The sequence below is a fragment of the Mixophyes fleayi genome, chromosome 6 (assembly GCF_038048845.1).
Source record: "Mixophyes fleayi isolate aMixFle1 chromosome 6, aMixFle1.hap1, whole genome shotgun sequence".
NCBI classification, from domain to species: domain Eukaryota; kingdom Metazoa; phylum Chordata; class Amphibia; order Anura; family Limnodynastidae; genus Mixophyes; species Mixophyes fleayi.
Window position 1 is genome coordinate 88658791 of NC_134407.1, and position 21816 is coordinate 88680606.

Here is a 21816-nt window from a genome sequence, read left to right on the forward strand (position 1 = left end):
TGTCAGAATCCGGTTGGGCAACATCACTTTTTCTGCTTCATTTCCTACACTATAGAAGAGTTTTCATAAATGTCCCCCACTATATTGTTTTAGTTTCTGGTTAGTGACAGTTTGCCTAGCCTGTAAAACACTACCTCTATTAACATATAATATACACTGATCAGCCACAACATTAAAGCCACTGACAAGCGAAGTAAATAACATTGATTATCTAGTTACAATGACACCTGTCAAGGGGTGGGATATATTAGGCAGCTAATGAACAGCAGTTATTGAAGTTTATGTGTTGGAAGCAGAAAGAGTGGGCAAGCGCAAGGATCTGAGCGACTTTAACAAGGGCCAAATTGTGGTGACTTAGTCAGAGCATCTTCAAAATAGCAGGTCTTGTGGGGTGTTCCTAGTATGCAGTGGGTATTACCTACCAAAAGTGGTCTAAAGAAGGACAAATGGTGAACCAGCGATAGGGTCATGGGCGCCAAAGGCTCATTGATGCGCGTAAAGTGCGAGGGCTAGTCCGTCTGGTTCAATCCCACAGAAGAACTACTGTAGTACAAATTGCTGAAAAAGTTAATGCTGGCTATGAGAGAAAAGTGTCAGAACACACTGCAGTCCGGTCCGAGTGCCATGCTGACCTGTCCAGCATCGAATACACCTACAATGGGCATGTGAGTTCCAGAACTGGACAATTAAGCAAAGGAAAAATGTGGCCTGGTCTGATAAATCATGTTTTCTTTTACATCAAGTGGACGACCGGGTGCGTGTGCATAGTATGCACTATGGGAAGAAAGCAAGCCGATGGGGGCAGTGAGATGCTCTGGGCAATGTTCTGCCATGAAACCTTCAGTCCTAGCATTCATGTGATTGTTATTTTGATATTTTGACACATGCCACCTACCTAAACATTGTTGCAGACCAAGTACACCCCTTCATAGCAACTGTATTCCCTGATGCATGTGGCCTCTTTCAGCAGGACAATGCACCCCGCCACACTACAAAAATTGTTCAGGAATGGTTGAACATTACAAAGAGTTCAAGGTGCCTCCAAGTTCCCCAGATCTGAATCTGATCAAGCATCTGTGGAATGTGCTAGAAAAACAGTATGAGCCATGGAGGCCCTACCTCTCAACTTACAGGACTGAAAGGATCTGCAGCTAACCTATTGGTTCCAGATATTACAGGACACCTTGAACCTCAATGGGTCAGAGTTATTTTGGCGGCACAAATTAAATAATACATATAGCGTGATTCATTAAGGAAAGCAAAGCAAAAAAAGGCAAAATCATGTTGCATTGGAGGGGGAGGTACATTTAAAATGTGGGGACAGATTTATAATTGAGGTAGGGCATGTCCTAGATCTATTTTGAATTTCTGTGTAAAAATAAAGCATTTGTGTGCTACATGAAAAAGCAGCTAGTATTTTCCTTACGTGCAAAATACTAAACTAATTTGTACCCCTTGCATTGTAACATGGTTTGTCCAAGAGCAAATTTACTCCTTTTATTGCTTGGGTATCTTATAGCACATGTTTACTTTACTTTCCTCCTTCAAGTACAAATTGACATAGAGTAAACATAAAAAGTTTTCCATCACAGTTAAAACAGCAAAAATTAGAACACTTTTTATCCACATGGAAATACAATAAAAAAGAAATTGAAAAGAACACATATACTGTAGGAAATAGCTAGATCAGTGTAAAAAAAAAAGTCCCACAATGATTACATAAAGAATCTTATAGTCTGTGTAATTGAATGTTTAAAGCAGAACCTTGCGTACACTGTATTACAACTGTTGGCTTTGGTTTAGCATTAATGATTGCACTGACCCTTCCTGTACTTCAATAGTAGTGTTAGAATTGGCAAGAATCTAGCCCAGTTGCACCATTAACTGAACAATAACATTCTACAGTAGCATCTGGATCCCACATTTCCATCCAGCTGGCTTGAGTTTCAGCCTGCACAACTCACAGTCATCATTAATGATTACTGACAATGTATTTTCCTCACTACAGTAAGGCAGAATATAACAAATGGGGTTTTACATTTACTAGGTTGAGAACGGTCAGCTGGTAACAACCTTGAAGGACTTGCCATGCTATAAATTTAAACAACTGAGTTCTGTGGATGACAATGCAAGATGCCATAAAGCAGAACTTTTATTTCAATGGAATGCTGATATTTTATGTATGTTTAACAACACAAATGTTTTATGTGGGTGTCACAGCCAGTGTCAGTAATGCAGTAATTTTCAGTGATGAGTCTGAAAATAAACGCTGTTGAACTTGGCATTGTAAAATTGCTCTGAAATAGAGTTCTATTTACTGTCGGTGTTGCCACAATCCATTTTGAATATTAGAAAAACAGATTTATAGAAAAATCCAGTAGGTATAGCTGCTGGTCATCCTTTTTCTTATAAGCGCTATTTAATTTTTTGTTCAGTCCAGAAAGGAATCAGCATGACTTGCCCTCTGCAAACTTGGAATCTCTATATACATACCAAGGCTAGCAATAAGAGGATTCATCCTCATCTTAATTTGGAGTTTCCTCCTTATTGTCAGTTGTATATCTCACATAAATGGCTCCCCTGACATTTTTCAGCTCAGAGAACAGAGTAACCCCCCATTACTAGTAATGCATTGCACTGAAATACATTCATTATAAGCCATATATTGCACAGATATCCCCAAGTAATATGCTACAAACTTATCCCTCAGCCAATCACCTGAAAATGCTCTAGACACCTCTACAATGCAGTACTGTCACAAACGTCACTGGCCGACTGTCTTCAGGTTCCAGGCCGAATCAGTACCAATGAACATTTGCTAATACCTGAATAACCCTTAATAAAGAATTAACTGTTTTAAAAATATGCTTGATTTTTTTATTTCATGCCACCTATTTTCTTTGTAGTTTAGTAGAGCTGAAAGCAATCATGAAATAAACTACACAGTAAAGGTTGTATGCCGGTAAACTGAGAAATATCGGTTTTCATGGTCATGAACCAAAAATGATAATGTGTAGTTTATTTTAGATAACTGGTTAAATACCTTTTTAGTTATCTCAGTGTAAATATATTACTCTGCTTTAAAAGTATTGCAATATCCATGTAATCTTAAAGCAAACAAATAAATAAAAAATAATAATAAACTTTTTGCTCTACTTATAGAGTATTTAGAATTTAATGATTTTGTTTTCTGTAGGTGTTTGGTATTTTATAGCTAAATTCTCCACATAATTGACGCTGAAAAAAAAGCATAAATGCTCAGTATTATCAAATCAATTACAATTCTACACAAGTGTCTGCATTTGGCACCATTAAATTGTACTGCTTTTTGGTGCTCATCAGTACAATATTACTGATTTATGCAAATATTACAATAAACTCTGCACTGTATCCTGCATAGCGTAGGCTTAGAGATGAGCAAAATTGCAGCAGAATTTCACACAAATCAATGTCAACAGTGTAATAGGTGTGAAGTTCCAGCGATCCAAACTTTAACTTTCACTTTTCCTTCGGCATTCCACACTATGGTGTCTATTTATTAAGTAGAGAAGAGCCAAAATTAGGCTCTTTCTCCACTTTTTTCTATTTAAGAAAGAATTAACACAGGAGTAATCAGAGCTTTGCAGCTGTAAATATTGAGAGCTACCATGCAGGGGTCTTACATAGACTCCTGTATTTGTAAGATCACATTTTGTTGAATTTATAACCTTTGAATAGAACTGGGATGATGACAACCAACTCACTCTTCTGTCTGATTGGGAACACTTAAGGGCACATTTCACTTACAAAACATTCAAAATTTTGCAGTCAAATGCAGAAGGAAGCAAATATTTTGTAGAACAGTTTTGAAAATTTCAATCATCTCTCCATTATACCTCTCTCTGGAGCCAGGATGGTGAGCTTTGTCTGCATTTAAATGAGGTTGAACAGCAGACCTCAGGCATGTGTTTTTAATTCTTTAATCATACTTTTTAAAAACAAGATACTTTGAGTGTAAATTTGAACTCCCAAAAATATTGGGCAGCACGATGGCTAAGTGGTTAGCACTTCTGCCTCACAGCACTGGGGTCATGAGTTCAATTCCTGACCATGGTCTTATCTGTGTGGAGTTTGTATGTTCTCCCCATGTTTGCGTGGGTTTCCTCCGGGTGCTTCAGTTTCCTCCCACACTCCAAAAAACATACTGGTAGGTTAATTGGCTGCTATCAAAAATTGACACTCTAATCTCTCTCTCTCTCTCTATGTGTGTGTCTGTCTCGGTCTGTGTGTGTGTATGTTAGGGAATTTAGACTGTAAGCTCCAATGGAGCAGGGACTGATGTGAGTGAGTTCTCTGTACAGCGCTGCGGAATCAGTGGTGCTATATAAATAAATGGTGATAATGATGTGATGAAGGTAGAACGGCTGTGATTAATCAGAAAAGTCCAGCTCATAACATTTGAACAAAGGTGGCTGTTTGGCAACAATGCTTCTAGACAATGTTTGTATGTCCGAATTCAGCTTTCAGTATCTCCTTGGGATGGTCTTTTTTTCTCATGTCACATTTGTACACTTTAATGTTTTCAGTGCTTTGATACTTGTGCACCTATAAATGCGCTTACTAAAGTGCACCTCGATGGCACACAATAAATTCTCATGAAAAGTGGGAACATGGAAAAATTGAGCCATTTTAGGGGCTAAAAGGTTCTGCAGCCACCTACTAGTCACGACCCCTTAAATGCTTAATCTATACACCTTTAAATACATTTAAATATTTAGTCCCTCGACCCTGTTTTTGCATTTTGGTGCAATATGATGGTTGGCCCTCTTCCTAAAAAAGATAATATTGTAGAATTGACTTAAGTTCATATTAAACAGAGTATCCTTTTATCATGTTCATGTGTATGAATAGATGTCTGTCCATTTACATTTTATTTTTGTTTGTTTAGTTTAACTTTAGGAGCTAGATTTACTAAGCTGCGGGTTTGAAAAAGTGGGGATGTTGCCTATAGCAACCAATCAGATTCTAGCTGTCATTTTGTAGAAAGTACTAAATAAATGAAAGCTAGAATCGGATTGGTTGCTATAGGCAACATCCCCACTTTTTCAAACCCGCAGCTTAGTAAATCTAGCCCTAGGAATCTATTCCTGCAAGGGTAATTTACAGTGTGATTTGATAAAAATAGGTTATTGCAGAATATAGCTGTCAAGCTTAACTCTTAAATGTGAAATGGCAGAGAAAAAATAATTTTGATGTATCCAAAACCTTATGACAGCAGTAGAAAGAATATACCTTGTGAGAGCTCTTGAACTTCTTTTTGGCTCCTATAAAAGGTCATCTTTTTTCTGAATTGCATTGTATGCTCTTCATTAAATTGTCTGGTGGCCCATCAAATTGGAGATTGAAGAAATCAATGGATATTTTGCATTATCGCTCACCACTTGACCTACTTGAAGTTTGAGATTCAGAAATATGTAATACTGTAGCAAATGAATGTTATTCTCATAATGTCAATGGCCAAATCTGAGTTACAAGTTAAACTTGTACTTAAGAAGTAACCTAGTTAGAATGTACTTAGACATACGGTATATATTTTCTTTATTGTTCTCTACTGTTACTAGCAAAATAATTCTCAAATTCTATCTATCTATCTATCTATCTATCTATCTATCTATCTATCTATCTATCTATCTATCTATCTATTTATCTAGCTATCTATCTATCTATCTATCTATCTATCTATCTATCTATCTATCTATCTATCTATCTATCTATCGCTTTCTATCTCTGTGTATCTTATCTCTCTACCTATCTAGATTCTGAAAAATAGATATATACAGTACTAAGACAAAGAAAATTAGAATTCCTAATGTTGTGTGACTAATGTTAAAGGGGAACAGATTATTGTAATGGCAAATGTGGTGATGGCCATTTAATAACATATTTATGACTTTTAATGTCAACCAATTCTTCACAAAGGTAGTTCTGGTGTAACTAAAGTAATACACTTCCTACACTTCCTAATTCACAGTACCTATATTTATATAATCAGCTTATGCTTATATTTTCAACAAAGACTGCACACAAGATGTGTCTTCATTTAAAATGCTTTATATTCTTCAAACACATTCTAATTGTTACACACATATAATATAAAACAGTTTCAGTAAACAAAGTATATTATATAACATCAACATTTACTCTATTAGCAGGTGCAAACACAGGATTTCTAGATGGAGTTTTCATGCCACGTCACCAGAGTGGACATGTCTAGTATGTTAGGTTGCTCTACAACTCCTTCCCATACACTTCAAATACACAGACATTGCTGCTTGAACTATTGTTAGGTGCATGCAGCTCCCATTTCATGAGCAGCACCGTGGGAAGTGGGACACTATCAATCTGCCCCACCAGAATCAGGACAGTTAGTGGACTGTTGTGCTCTCTCCTACCTCTTTTTACAGTTTTCACAAACTGCTGCTGCTCATGTCTTAAGCTAAGTTGCTGTTTGCCTGTATCCAGGAATGTTGGATCCCTGTTTGGAAAATGGATAGGAGCATGAAATATGGGCAGCTATCCTATTTATGAATGAACATGCTAGGTCACCCTTCATACAACCTGTCCTGCTGTTAAATCAATAGCACCCACATTTAATACTTAGGATCCTTCCCTGGAACCAGCACCAACATAAAATATTATTCACATTAAATAAATAGCCCTCCTTCTACTCAAGTTTAGCCCCACATTAAATTACTAACCCCCAAACCATCCCAGCACGAAATTAATAGTCCTGTCACCCCACTTAAAGTAGTAGACACAACACTATTGAATTAAATATCCCTTATCATCAAATATATATTTCCACAATTAAATTAATAACTTTACACACTTTAAATAATTAATTATCTAAACTACAATTCTCATTTGAATTTATCACATTACATAATCTAAAGTAATGCAAATTACCCAAACTAACAAACTATACTCCTTCACACTACAACTCCATTACAAATTAGTACAAACTCTCTAATCTTAGCCATACTCTAACATAAACTGCATCACAAACTGCCGTCCATTCAATCTATTTAAAATACAAAAGAAATGCCATAACTTACAGTTTCACATTCTAGCCTTAGTTTCCATACTCACCACTTCTTCAGCTTTGTTTCATGAGATAAAATCTTCTTTGTTGTAGAGCCCTTCTTAAACAGGAAGTTGTCTCACAGCATTTGATATGCAAGTGGGAGCTGCTTCTCAGGTATAGAACTGGTTTCACAACTTTTGTGCACTAGGGCTGACCCAAACATGGCTGAAACTAAAACCTGTATATTTGAAAATAGAATATCTTTATCAACTATTGTGTGGGAGAGGCATTCCACCACTGCTTCTTCTCTATATTATATCACTTACCTGTGCTCTAGCAGACATTTTCTTAGTACCTTCATGCTATTTTCAATTTACTGGGGTGACTTACGGCTATGTCGACCCTGTTTGTGGATGACAAACATCGCTATAAACACTTAGCTCAGTGTTATTTTTGGAATTGTGACAAACTGGCTGGCTAGATCTGCATCTGTGTGGCCAATGTAAGAGACATGATGAAGAATTGAATTTCTTACTGGTTTACTTGTAGAGTCAGTATACATAGAGATGAAACCATCAATATTATTTGCTAAACTGTCCTGACAACATACATATTACATATATCAAACATTTCCTGATGGAGGTTGACAGGGGACTCCAATTTTTCTATTGTAACAGTCAGCAGAGTAATCAGAAATACTTTGAAGGAGAAGTTTCAATTCATACTCTAAATGGTTTATACAAATCAGTGTCTGGTTACATTTTGTGCTGTGCTTGTTTTCCTCACAGTTGGTTGTTAAAAGTACATATAAAGAAATATACATAGATTATTTAATATGTTGTCTTTACTAATATCATTCTTCTTTTGTAGCATTGCAAACCCCTAATAATTATGTGTGGAAGCCCTGAAATAATACTCAAGATAGTAACTATTTTATTTGACCATTTACTGCAATTTGACATATATAACCATTATTTTTTGAAGTGCTGCAAATTGGCATTTTTAAATGTCAAATATTTAATGTTGAATTATGGCATTTCATGAATGCTGCAATTGCTGGGTCTCTGCTGTCAATTGCAGTTGTAAAATCCAGTGACTGGATCCACATTGCTTTGTTTGGTTCCTGCAACCTTAATCAATTCAGATTTGAACAATATTTTGTCAATGGAAAAGCACTTAAACACTTCCTCATAGTAAGGAACTGTGACAGTGAATCACCATTGACTTCCTCTCGATAGTAGGCCTAGGTCCATGTTGATTGGTCGCACTTCTTGAAGGTCTGTTTTTCAACGAGTCAGAATTACAACACTGTCAGGGAGTTTGCATTCGTTGTGTTTATGTTGGGGTGTATGTTGTCGGTGTGTTTGTAGGGATATAGACTACCACCGGTCCATGCATGGGAGAGCTGAATCCAGATAGCCATTACATAATTCTTAAAGTAATTTGTTTTTTAATTACTATTCAGTCTAGTTTGTATCAAATCTTATAGTGATGAACATATAGGAACTGTTTTTTAAAAATAAATAAAATAAAAGGTTACAATTAAAAAAATCATTCTCCTGTATGTCCCTATAAATGCCACAGACCTCCAATTAAAAAAAAAAGTCAGGATCAGTATCAGCAATTGACATTAGTGTCTAAAACAAAATACATTGTTCCTCATTTGTGATCCATAAAATAGTATATATATATATTTACACACACATATATTTACACACACACATATATATAATATACAGATATCTGATTACTGTCTACATTGCACTTTTTTCCTCTCTGTTTTTTTTTTAATTTTCTTACTATATGAGATCACAAAACTATATTCAAATATTCAAATATGCAATCAAATGAATACTGCATGTGTCCCAAGAAAATAGATTTACTCTATGAAATTAGTTACGCTTATTAAATTATTTTTAGTGTCCTTACAACCATGTTTTCAGCATTTCAGGTTTCATATATCAGCACTATATGCCAACATTCATCTAAATTACATTATATGCTTACTTTTTAAAGAAGATATCCTTATTGTGAAAAAAACTGGTGATTTAAACAATTAATTAATGACCTTTTAAATATATTTTATAGTGCTAATTGCTTATGTACTAACTCTTTAATTTTGTAGAAAGTATAGTAATTTAAGTATATTAATACATTAATATTTATACTAAATAGCTGTGCATTTTATTACATCTTTCCTTATGCTCTTGTTTCTGACTTTTCTTTTCTCTGTAGGATAAAGAAGTAAACTTGGAGCAAGTACACAGACGTATGAACAGCTTAATTGATGAAGATATGGCTCACAAGCAAATCTCTACAGCATCAATTGAAATATCAGCACTGGAGATTGGAGGAATGCAATCTAACCAAACCTTGGAGCCAGTTCGGGAATACCAGAACACTCAGCTTTCAGTCACCACCTTTTTACCTGAACAATCTGGTCATGGTGGTGTTAGGACACTTAGCTCTGTCTCAAGCAGTAACTTACCCTTGCCCCTTAGCAGCTCAGCCACAATGCCCTCTATACAATGTAAACACAGATCGCCAAATGGAGGACTATTTCGTCAAAGTCCTGTGAAAATGCCCATGCCAATGTCATTCCAGTCCATGCCAGGGGGACCCATTCCAGAAGCCATGGAGCCTTCTCATGGAACATCTATATAGTTTAAAAAAAAACCTGCAAAGCTTTTTAATACAACTAAAAACAAACAAAAAAAACTCTTACATTTTTCTTGTACATATCTGTAAATAACAAAAGAATGAAGTGGGGTAAAAGTGTATTTTGAATATTCCCATTTTTTGAAGTCAGTAAAACAAACAAAAAATGTATGAATGGCTTTGTAAATTTTGTTCTATATGAATAAAACAGCAACTTACTTGTGACCCTTCTCAAGTGCCAAAGAAGACCTGTGACTGGGACAGAAGGCCATCAGTCCTTCAACACGCGTTTCATTTTCAGTTAGGTTTATTGCTTAGACTATCACATTTTACAAACAATTCTTTAGTCACTGAGTGGCATTTAATTTTAATATAGGCTGAAAAAATTTTACAGACCAGTATTAGTGTATGTTCTAAAACAAAATGGAAAGTGTCAGTTAAATTATAGCTGAAATGTTTCCTTCTAACAAGAAGCGTTTGGGATTTAATCTCCACAAAAACTTATAGGTTAAAGCACTGGTTTATTAAATTGTATTTTATATGTACTGTGCTCTGTGGCCTTTTGATTTAACCTTTACAATTGGCAGGATCTATGATATCTTTGGTGGGAAATGGAGAGGTTAGAGGTGACAAGAAAAATCTGTTCACTGAAACCAGTAATCATCTTTTTGTGGCACGCACAATAAAAGGTTGGTTGGTACCAATGATTTATAAATGGGAAAAAAAAGTTTGATAGAAAACAGTCTACTGTGTCCTGAGCTTTAAAGTGTGTTCCCTGCCACTAAGCAAAATTATTCCGCACATGCAATATGCTCTGCATTGAACAGTTTTCATTATATCTTGTTATATTATTAACCATCAAATGCTATAATTAAAAACAAGATAGCAAATACTCTGAACAGCAGAAAGAAATATGAGTTTGAAAAGGATTTTCGAGAGTTTTCGACTCTTTTTTGCTACAATTGATTTTGCATTTGTTTGGCCTAAGTAGAAAGGCTTATATTTAGCTTTCATAAAATGATCACTGGGTATACTCATAATGCAATTTTCGATACATAGACTCAATTCATACTTTTTCTATATTTTTCTATATTTTCATTCAATGATAACTTTCGTCTTAATACTAGTTTTGATTTTATTTTTATACATTGCATGAATTTTTTTTTGATTATATGTGTTGAATTTGGTTGTGACACTTCTCCTGTGTAATAAGTTGCTGTCAGTTCTGTACATCTCAATAGGAAACAATGACATATCCAAACAACAAAATTACAGAGTGCATAATTTAAATACTTTATACTGTGACTTTTTTCTTATGGAATTAAATACGAACAAAATATATATATATATATATATATAGTTAAAACCATTATTTAAAGGGTTCTCAATTTTATATAAATTATATGCATTGATATATATATGTTGCCTGTATCTTTTACTAAAACCAGTACTTTTTTTCTGTCACTTCCTTCTGTGTATTATAAAGTGACATTGATACACTCAGATAGATGTTACTTGTATGTACCATACAAAGATGCTCTCTTGATATCATGGTCTCCAATGCAGAGAGCACAACAAAAGCAGTGTTGTATCCCACAGCAATGTAAATTATCAACTCTTGCTGATATAATGAATATAAACAAAGAAAGATAAAAAAGTATAGTAGTAACATTTGCTGGAGAGCATATACAGCCCAGTAAATTAATACTACCCAAGAGTAGAAAAACACTTTAAAGTTTATTTTAACCAGATCAATGACATTAGAATCTTTTGGTGAGTAGTCAGTGAAATAGGCAATTCTGGTCCACAACAGGCAAGAATACACATGCTGCAGCTGATTGATTCCCCCAGAGAGACTCATTGTATATGGGATAATGCACTTCCCGATGTGTAATATAAGGATCTTACCAGTCACAGAAGACTTCCATCACCATGTATTTAATAGTTGATGGTAAATTATTACATGAGTAGTAGTTCATTAAATTTAGAATTTCTCATTTCATGTAGTATTTTATTTAGTGTTAAATTATGTTTTGGTATACTAATATTTTTTTTGAGTGTTTGATATATTATCTTTTATCAGTTTCTGGCATGGACAATGAATGTCCTAGCTAGTGCATTGCAGACACAGACCAGTCATCTGTTCCCTTCCCCTTGTTGTGCATTGTCCCTACCAGCATTATACACATGGGCAGGCTGGGCTGGGGGGCATTGGGACATCTGCCCCCTGGGTTAGTCTTATAGTCGTCTACCTTTGGCTGGGTCACTGGGCCATCTGATATTTTTCCCTTTAAAATGTTCCTCATAGACTGCTGAGTGGAATCTTGCCCTCCCAGGCTAAAATTTGCCAGACCTCCCTTGATTATATTCGAGCACATGGGGGAGGAGTATCCCATGCAATGGAAACAGCCCCTTCAACATCCCATCTGAATGTCAAGTCTGGGGAGAATTGAATATACTGGTATACTTACTGGTGTATAATATATATTTTGTTTGGGTAGTCAGTCATGTGAATTTGCATATACAAGATACATTTTTTCTTTGTTTTTACTAATCCATTCATTGAGTGCACAGAGTCCTGCTCATTGTGAAAACTATGTGTATCTGTTGGCATGGACAGTTTAAAGTTTCCATTTGAATTACTTTAATATATTTAATGCAACAATTTAGTTATGGTTATTGGCAAGCTACAAAGTTTTATCTATGTAAATATTAGATTGATCTATTTTTTGTTATATGAGATATTATCTGTTTTTGATAAAAAGTAATTATACTTTTGTGCACAGTTAGTAAAGCAATTCCTGTCTGTAACAGGTAATTTAGTGACTAGTATACTGTAGTTACCCAGCTATAAAATCATATAGTGGTTTGGAAAAACAAGGGATGTGTATTTTATTTTACATTCATGTTATATTTGAGGTAATTGTCTTCAGATAAATATGTAGTACATTCAGGTATTTAGAAAATTAGCATACCTGTCATACAATATACACACAGTGTTAACATTCTAAAAGTATTCTGTAAGAATTCTAATTTTGAATTGTTCACTTTTTAGATATTATATTTTGTTGTCTTGTAAATCATCAAATCACAGTTTAGTTTTTCAAGCAAACATTTTTTTTAGATATTTTTTCACATTGATGCATAAGTAATGAATTTTCATAAACTGCTGTATTTATTTTACCTCAAAAATAAACACATGAATGTGGGCCTGTTTTAGCTTAAAGTGAGTGAAATTCATAGTTAAAATGCTAATTGGAATGAGTAAAGAATTGAAAGCACCTTCCTATTTGGGGAGAAATGATCTTGGCCGACCCAGACAATTTAAAATGTCCTTATGTACCCTGTTTGAGTCTTATAACCTAGAGGGAAATTTTAATTGCACACTGCAATTGTCACAGTGACAGATCTGTCGCACTTAGCGTACATAAATAGCACAATGGTGATATGGCTCATCTACTGGAAACTGCATTGCTAGGCAGGATGAAAGTTGCATAGAATTGTAGGTAAAAATAGGTTAAATGTGTGACATTGATATATATTCTATATTTGAAGGAAAATATATAAGGCGCAGATATCATTAAAATATGTCTGTTTTGATACACATGCAGTAATTGCTATATAGTTTTATTAGTAGCATGACTGAAATAGGATTGTGGAGAACTTCCATTTTATGTGTTTAATTCTTAATTGTAACTTTTAATTCTGCTAGTTAATGATAAAATACTGTGTTACCCATTGCTAACCTAATATAAGCCAACTGCTTGCTAATGAGGCCTCCAGTAAACAAGATGACTATTGACAGTACAGGGAAAGATGGACAAATATATGGATTTCTCTGAAACTAAAATGTATTTAGGATTTTGCCCAGAGTAACAATTTTAGGAATTACAATTATTACATTACTACATGTATCAATATTTAGCAAATGTTTCTGAGAAAAAACTAAAAAATGACTCTGCTTAGTAGATTCTTAGTAAATGTGTTCTTTTGAGTATTAATCTTCATATCAAATGAAGAGTTAGTGCCTTAATTGTATTTTACTATATGTGTTGGTTGTCAATTTAAATCATTAGTCATTCTTCAATCCTAGTATGAATGTCATTAGGGCTTTTTTTCAATGTTAATGACTTGGTTATCATTGATTGTCTTTGAATTATTTATTATCATTTCCACAGATCCCATAGATGTAGCTAATATAATTGTATATACTGTGTTACCATTACCGTATCTTACCGCTGCTGATAGTGATTAACTAGTATGTTGAACATAGACTTTCATTGACAAATGCATCTGGTTTTCATTTTGCTTCCTGATTTCAATTAAAATTTGTTATTGCCATGAGGTAGTATAGTTTTGACAGTATATGAAAAATTTATGTGAATGCTGTGCAAAATAATTAGAAGGATTTAAAAAAAAAAAAAAAAATCTGCTGTGAAGTACTAATATATAATTGTAGAGATGGTATTGGGGAAAAGTTATCTACTGCCTATTGTGACAGTGAGGGCATAAAATATGGATAGGAAGAAAAAAGAACAAAGGACTAAAAACGAAAAAAATAAAACAAAATATACAGTTAAATACACGCAAAAATAAATTAATTGTTTATATTAACATTTTTATGATGATCTTTAGAGTTTAGTACAGTATAGTTGGTTATAGCCTTCATATGTTATTGCTATAACTGGCTAATTAATGTCATCAAGTGCTGTCAAATCCTCATGGACAGGTTTGTCTACGACTAAAAGCTATAAATGGACAAACAAGAATATGCTAAAAGGGAGCATTTATTGTACATTTTTGTGTAACAATTGTACAGTAAAATTGAATTATTTTTAACTTTAAATTGGATATTCATGGATGCTTACAAGCAATGATTATTTTCGTCTTGTAGTGTATTTTATCTAGAGGACATTGTATCCCGGAGGGCAAATTATCATAGAAAATGTTACAACATGTGTTGGTTTTCATTACAAAATAACTTTTGAACAAATATTTTAAAGATTATTATAGCCCCTTGCATTGACACCCGGACATTGATTTTAACAACATTTGGCCAGTGTAAACATTTAGAAGGAGGAAATTCCAGGTTGGAGATGCTTAAATGTCTGCTTGTGACCTGTGGCCAACATTTCTCATACAACCTTCTCCCTGATCTTGGGCATCAAAGACATGCAAATAACACTGAGATTTTATGAACCATTGAGGTTGCATTCAAGTCTATTATATATCTCACTATATTACTATCTTGCAATTAGGAATGTATAAATTATAAATCCACTAAGAAATGGTGGGTATTTCTTCACATAGTTGATTCATTTTGTTTCCCTACAATTCAGCCTGTTAGAATTTTATTACTTTTGGAAAAATAAATCTAACTTTAAATTGATTGATATAACTATGCATATAAAACTCATTCCATAGTTTCCTGTTAGAGAACTATACTTTTACTATATGGGTAAACAGTATTAACATAGGTGAAATCAATTGGACAACTATAGTTTTGATCTACCTTAGATGGCTTTGATAAAAACTGTAGTGTTCCTTTATATATATAATTGTTTGCACTTCGTATTGTATTGTGATGACATGTGATGTGTCCCTTAACACAGCTTTGTGATACCATCCATGAGAGGAAAGAGGTGCAGTGGAGATTTTGCACCAGCGTTAAGAAAACTAACATGCTTATTTGCATACTTAGCATTCATATAACTTTGTTATGAACTGATGAACATATGATAACTGCAAAGTTTGTTCTCTGAGGGCAGATTTTCAAAACCCAGAAAACATTCTGAACATTAGCATATATGTAGATTGTATTTTTGTGATGGAAAATAAAATTCTGTATTTTCTAATCTATTCAAATTCTATTTAAACGAATATTCTATTTTTTAAGGGCTTTTATTAATGATGCAAATGTTGTATGTCCTATTGACTGCATGTGTTATATATAGCTAATTCTCAATTTATGGATTATTTATTTTGTATTTGTGCCACTCACTGATGTACTTATTTTGCTTTCTCATATGAGGATAATTTACAAATGTGAAAAAATAGGAGACCAATCAGACATGCCCTTCTTTATCATGATATCATGATCCTCATCCATCTAAACACGTATCTGCCGATTTTGAGCGTATTTTACATAAAATTACTCTGCACATGCCCAGAACTGGGAGATATGTCAGTGAATGCAGCCTCGTTCGCTGCGTCATCGAATGCAAAGGACACTTACTAAAGCCTACGATTTCTTGGAGTGAGTGGAGCAGGGAACAGGCGTTTTGCCATAGTCGATTTATTGTAGGGGGCGTACCAAACTCAGGCATATGAATCCATGTCCGAATCCAGTTCTGGCCATCTCAAATGTACTTGTCTTTCTGCTGTTTCTCTTGCTCCAGCTAAAGAGCTAGTCTAAGTCCTGATCAGTAGTGATAACATTCTTGCATGCTATAACATATGTTTGCAATCACTAGCAACTGTAAAAATGTATTCTATGCTTAGTATACATTAACAGCATTATAATAAATGTATATCATGGGGGGTGACTAAAGATTTTTTAAAAATTTAAAACTGTTTTATCATTAATGCCAGGTGACATTATTTCAAAAAAAAATTTCTTGTGCGTTCTTTGGTGAATTTATAATCCACATAGGCATTGGATGTATCCAGCAGCATCTTGTGTAGTCGAGCAGATATGCCCTGATTTAAAAAAGCACATGTATGTAGAGATCCGTGCCTTGATGAATTCTGGAGTACTCAAAGCCGAAATACGTGTGTGTAATACTAAATGCAGGTTGGGCTCATAATTTGTGCCTTAATGAATCAGGCCCAATGCATTTATCTATGCTTGCACCCATTTTAACAAATGTCTACATCGACAAGCACCACATTGAATGCGGACAGATAAACAATTTCCTCCATGTAATGTGTCAATCTAGGTGTTTCAGATGAAATGCAGGATGGGAACTAAGATTTTGTTTTAATGGAAAGAGCATGATAATGAACTACACAAAATTACCATGGCAGTAATAATTATACAACCAATACTTTCAATGAGATATATTTTGATGTGTCTAGCCACAAAGTATTATTATTATTATTATTATTATTATTATTAATAATTTTTATTTATAGGGCGCCACTAGGTATTCGTAGCGCCGTACAGGGACAAACAAAATTACAATACAAAGGTGAGACCGCACGATACAGTAAACAAAACGCACAGTAACTCAGTGAGCTCAGAGCACAGCTAGAGGGGCGGGGGAGGGGAGAGGGGAAGGTCCTGCATACGGCGGAGCCCAAGAGGGCACGGATGGCAGGGAAACCCCCAGAGTGGAGAGGAGGGAGCAAGAGGGAACGGGGAGAAGAAGGTCCTAGAAGAGAAGGGCAAGGTAGCTGGAGAGCAGAGTTAAAAGTGGTGAAAACAGGAGGAGAGATGACCCTGCTCAAAGGAGCGTACAATCTAAGGGGCGGGGTAGACAGACAGAGAGACATGAGGGAGGGAGTGAAGGAGGATAAGGGAAGGGGGGAGTGAAGGGGAAGAGGCAGAAGATCTGGTAGGGAGTTAAGTGGGAGACTGGAAGGCTTTAAGAAAAAGGTGGGTTTTTAGAGCCCGTTTGAAACTGGACAGATTAGGGCAGGTTCTGATAGAGGGAGGAAGTATAACGGAAGCTCTTGAACATGTGCAGATCAACCAGTTCAACAGTGGAATGGAAATGTAAAATTTAAAAGCTCTCCTTTGTCCCCTTATTGTCATGCTTGTATATTGTATACACAAGCAGTAGTTTAGGAGAAACAAAATGTTAAGTTGTAATTGAGTGTTTCTAATGTGAAGATAGATTGTATTTCAAGGTGATTTCTTTTGCCAACAAGTCCATTTCACTTTCAGACCATACTGCCACAAAATCTTGCACAAACCTCCTACTTACCTTGAATCAAAATCAGAATAGGGTGCCTAGTGAGTACCTTCGCTCATAAATAGTGTGCTGTCATGCTATTTTTACCTTCATTAATGACACCCACAATGTTTACGTTTCCATAATTTTGGACTCATGATTAAATAATGATTGTTTTGATGAGGAAACCATTCCAGATAACACACTGTCATGGGTATAGAAAAAAATGTGTTTTTTTCATACACTTTTTTCAATATATATGTTATACTATTACTGTTCTATGATTCACATGATGCAAAAGAAATTCCATAAACCTGCTCTGTTAATGTGGATATTTTTAACTATATTAAAATGTATCGCTATATAAAACATATAAAAATGTTTTAGGATACATTTCATTAGAGGTTGAAATTGAGATCAACAGGCATCTAGAAATTGAGAATAGCCTGATATTATTTAGAATTCAGAAATACATTTTGGAGAGTATTCAAAATAGCACAGATTTACCACGTTTGCCATGCACTGTCCCAGTACTGGAGGATTACACTATTATATATAGCTTTTGACAGTGAAAAAAATCTAAATTATTATACATCTGCAGTACACAACAAGATTTTGCAGAGAAAATAGTTATTTTAATAGTACACAATACTTTATTCTTTATAATTAGGTCTAATCATTTTTTTATAGATATGATTTTGTGTCTAAGTAAACACACCCCGTTAAACAACTACATATCTTCTTTACAGAAAAGTCATATATATATATATATATATATATATATATATATATATATATATATATATATATATATATACTGCATATACATGCACATTTTCATACGCCTTCTATGCTCCATTTTTGCTGAAAAATTTAAATCTGAAGGATAATCCAGTTTCTGCTTAACACTGAGTGCTTATTCAAAATGTATCACTGCAATGACAACATTTAATTCTGGTTTCTGGATTGAAATGGGAAATGAAAAGATATTTGCCGTATAATACATTTCAGTAAGCCATGGACCCACAATTTTTGATGAAAAATTCTCCGTTATACTGTATCGGAAATGTATAATAGCAGCTACAGAAGTTGATTCTGGTGTCTGGTTTTGAAATGAGAAATTGTCTTTGCAGTATAAATGCATTTCCCTGAGCCCCAGAACATTAATTTTGTCTGAAAATTAAAATTTCAAAGATGTCCAAATTTCTAATTTAAACTATGCATATCTATCTGAAATGTATCACTGTGGTGATAGAAGTTGATTCTGATGTCTGCTTTTGAAATGGGAAATTAAATTGTCTCTGCTTTATATATAAATTTACATTTGCCTTGGACCCTGAACTTTTGCTAAAAAATTAAAATTTTAAGGATGCCTAAGTTTCTGCTTTAAACTTCGAGCACCTAACTGAAATTTATCACTGTGGTGACAGAAGTTGATTCAGGTGTCTGGTTTTGAAATGGTACTTGAAATATTCTTTGCGGTAAATATAATTGTCCATAAGAAGTAGACACTACATTTTTGCTGAAAATATAAATAAATGATTTTTGTAATTTAAGAGGAAAGTTTTCTGAATATGCCCTTTTCTTACCCAACATGCTACCAAAACTCTAATCAATTCTCTCATAATACCCAGTCTTGACTACTGAAACCTTGTGCTATCTGGCATTCCTGACACCCATGTATCCCCACTTCAATCCATCCAAGAACTGCTGCAAGACTGATCTTCTTCTCTCACCACTCCCCATCTACTGCACAACTTTGCAAATCCCTACAATGGCTCCCTGTGTCCTCCAGAAACAGATACAGTTATTACAATTAGATCATTTAGTCCTGTCTAGAAAGGATTACCTAAAGATTAGGTTCAGTTAATTAAAACAATTCATTTAAATAAACCTGTTAATTGTCAATCAGAAAATCATTCATCTGGATATGTAGAATACCTTTACGTGACTATAAAAAACACTAAATGAGAGAGAAGAAATTATCTCCTTGAAAAGTCCAGCTTAAAGTACGAAGCGCGTTGGTGTACATACATTATTCATCCAGAGATTTATCCATATGAGAGACCTGCAATACTGCTAAGAATGAGTAGTTGAAAGTACTTCTAACCTGATAGTAATCAGCAACAGCAGTTTAATGGTATGTGCTGGAGTAACAAATTAAAAGGGTACTTATTTGACCCTACAGCACAGACCATGGTCACAGTGGTGTTCTATTGCCCAGCTGGTAGAACATGATCGCTGGGGAGAGCCACAAACACCTGTAACCTGAAACCCGGAGATTCCTACTTACATTGTGATTTTGGGAATGTGAACTATTATTTTATGACAATACAAGCTACGAGCAAAAAACTGACTGACAATAAGGTAAACGCAACCTTGTTACTAACTACCTCTGCTGGTACAGACAATTAAAGGTTTAATAGATGAAAATCAATACACATAACTGATAAGTACCTTTAAAATTGCAGAATACGGCAACCATACTGGGACAAGGATTACTGTTGAGGAAAAACTACTAATGAGTAAAACCTCCGAATAGACACATTATAGAAAGACGTACGATTTCTCATTATTTGCTAATAATGTTTTAGTAGTGGTTTAGAGCAATAAGCACATAGAAGGTTATATATACAGTATATTTACATTTTCTCTATTTAGAAACAAGACGTTAAGCAATCTAGTATTCCTCAAGATCATGAGCATCTAAAAATTAAAGGAAATTTACCTACTGAAGCTTCTGCTCACCAGGTAACAGCATCTTCTATCACGCCAGTGGGCTAACCTAAGGGCCAGCGAGTCTCCGGCAGCAAAATCCAATCTGCCTTGTGACAGTTTCAGGTAAAGACCGGGGGATTCATTAGACTCCACACCTTAGGAAAGCCAGTGCCAACCCTGGCTGATAGAAATCTCCTGTGAGCATAAAAGCATACGTCTTTGTACATTTCGTGTTCTTATTGCTCATTTTTGCCTCAATGTTCTTATTTCTGACTTACCACATACTCTATTAACCTTCTTATTCACAGGAGTACTCCCACAAATTGTATTTAAAATCTGTATTATCTATAATTGCTCTCACTTGCTTTGTAGATGTATTCTGACTAAGGCTCACATATTCTGACTTATTATATTGTACAATGACTCTTTTGATTGCCTTCTCACTTTCTGTTTTCTCATACGCCCAGTTTTTTTAAAATTAGAGACTATGTAATGCCTTTTTGTAACTGAGAAAGAGTTTACCTAGATAGCTATTTTACAAATGCATTGTTTTCTATTTTGCTGCAATCTGTCTGGTGATTATATTGATTCTGTCTCTGTCCCTCTTGCTGGCAATAAACACTCAACTGCAGAACTGAGCAGGCTAAAATAGGTAAATAAACAAATCTGACGAAAGTAAAACTACTTCCCCTCCAAACTTGCCCCTTTCTTTGACTAATATAGAGGAAGGCGCTGGTTCTCCCTCAGTACAGGCTTCTCCTAATACAGGTACCGGTACACATCAGGATATAATTAACATTCTGCTACTTATTGACAAAAAATCTGCGGTGCTAAAGACTTCCCTTATTGCTGCCTGTTAGGAATCTGTGTTAAATTTTTGCCATTGTTTAATACCTGACTGCAGTACCTCTATGCCACCAGAGGTACTGCTGTTTAACCATGGACATTTCCCCCTCACTGTCAGGAGCTAATTTTCTGCTCCTTGTTAATTACTACACCTGTGTCACTGATTATTCATGCCTGTTACTCCCCATGCATCTTGCTGGTCGTTGTTTGTTTTTCCCTTGGACTACGTGCATTGCTACATTCTGCTCCTGTGAAAGCCATGCTCTTGCTTGTATTTGCTATTCAGTCACCATTTACTACTCACCTGTACCCAGTCACCAGGATGTTAACCTGATATCTGTCTTATGCCTGGATATACTGCAATTCGACAGTTCCTGTGAATTCCTGGCTCTTGCTGTTATTTTTTGTTCATCTAAGTTTCTCGTACCTGCTGCATTGTTTTCATTATCATTTACTTGCTATCCTGCCATACCCGGATGTTTGTTTATATACCAAGCCTGACCTGGTCAGTATTTACCTTGCATTACCTGGATTGTGTTCTCGCTGCAACAAATTGTTTTTTTATGCTTTCATTATGCTTCTGGTTTCATGGCTGTCATTGCAAGGATCTAGTTTTGGAACAGAATTGTAATACTA

At 34.9% G+C, this 21816-nt stretch overlaps 1 protein-coding gene across 2 annotated transcripts in view; it reads left to right on the top strand.

The window, feature by feature from the left end:
* The window catches only part of GRID1 (glutamate ionotropic receptor delta type subunit 1), an 823000-nt gene extending 813054 nt beyond the window's left edge, over window positions 1-9946 (top strand). The window contains exon 16 of one of the 2 annotated variants that reach the window (XM_075217028.1): window positions 9299-9383. In XM_075217028.1, coding sequence (XP_075073129.1) covers window positions 9299-9303 — 5 coding nt within the window. In that variant the 3' untranslated portion in view covers window positions 9304-9383. Of the gene's footprint in view, window positions 1-9298 lie in introns of both variants that reach the window. The other variant, XM_075217027.1, reaches the window with a different exon arrangement.
* Window positions 9947-21816: the final 11870 nt, after the last annotated feature.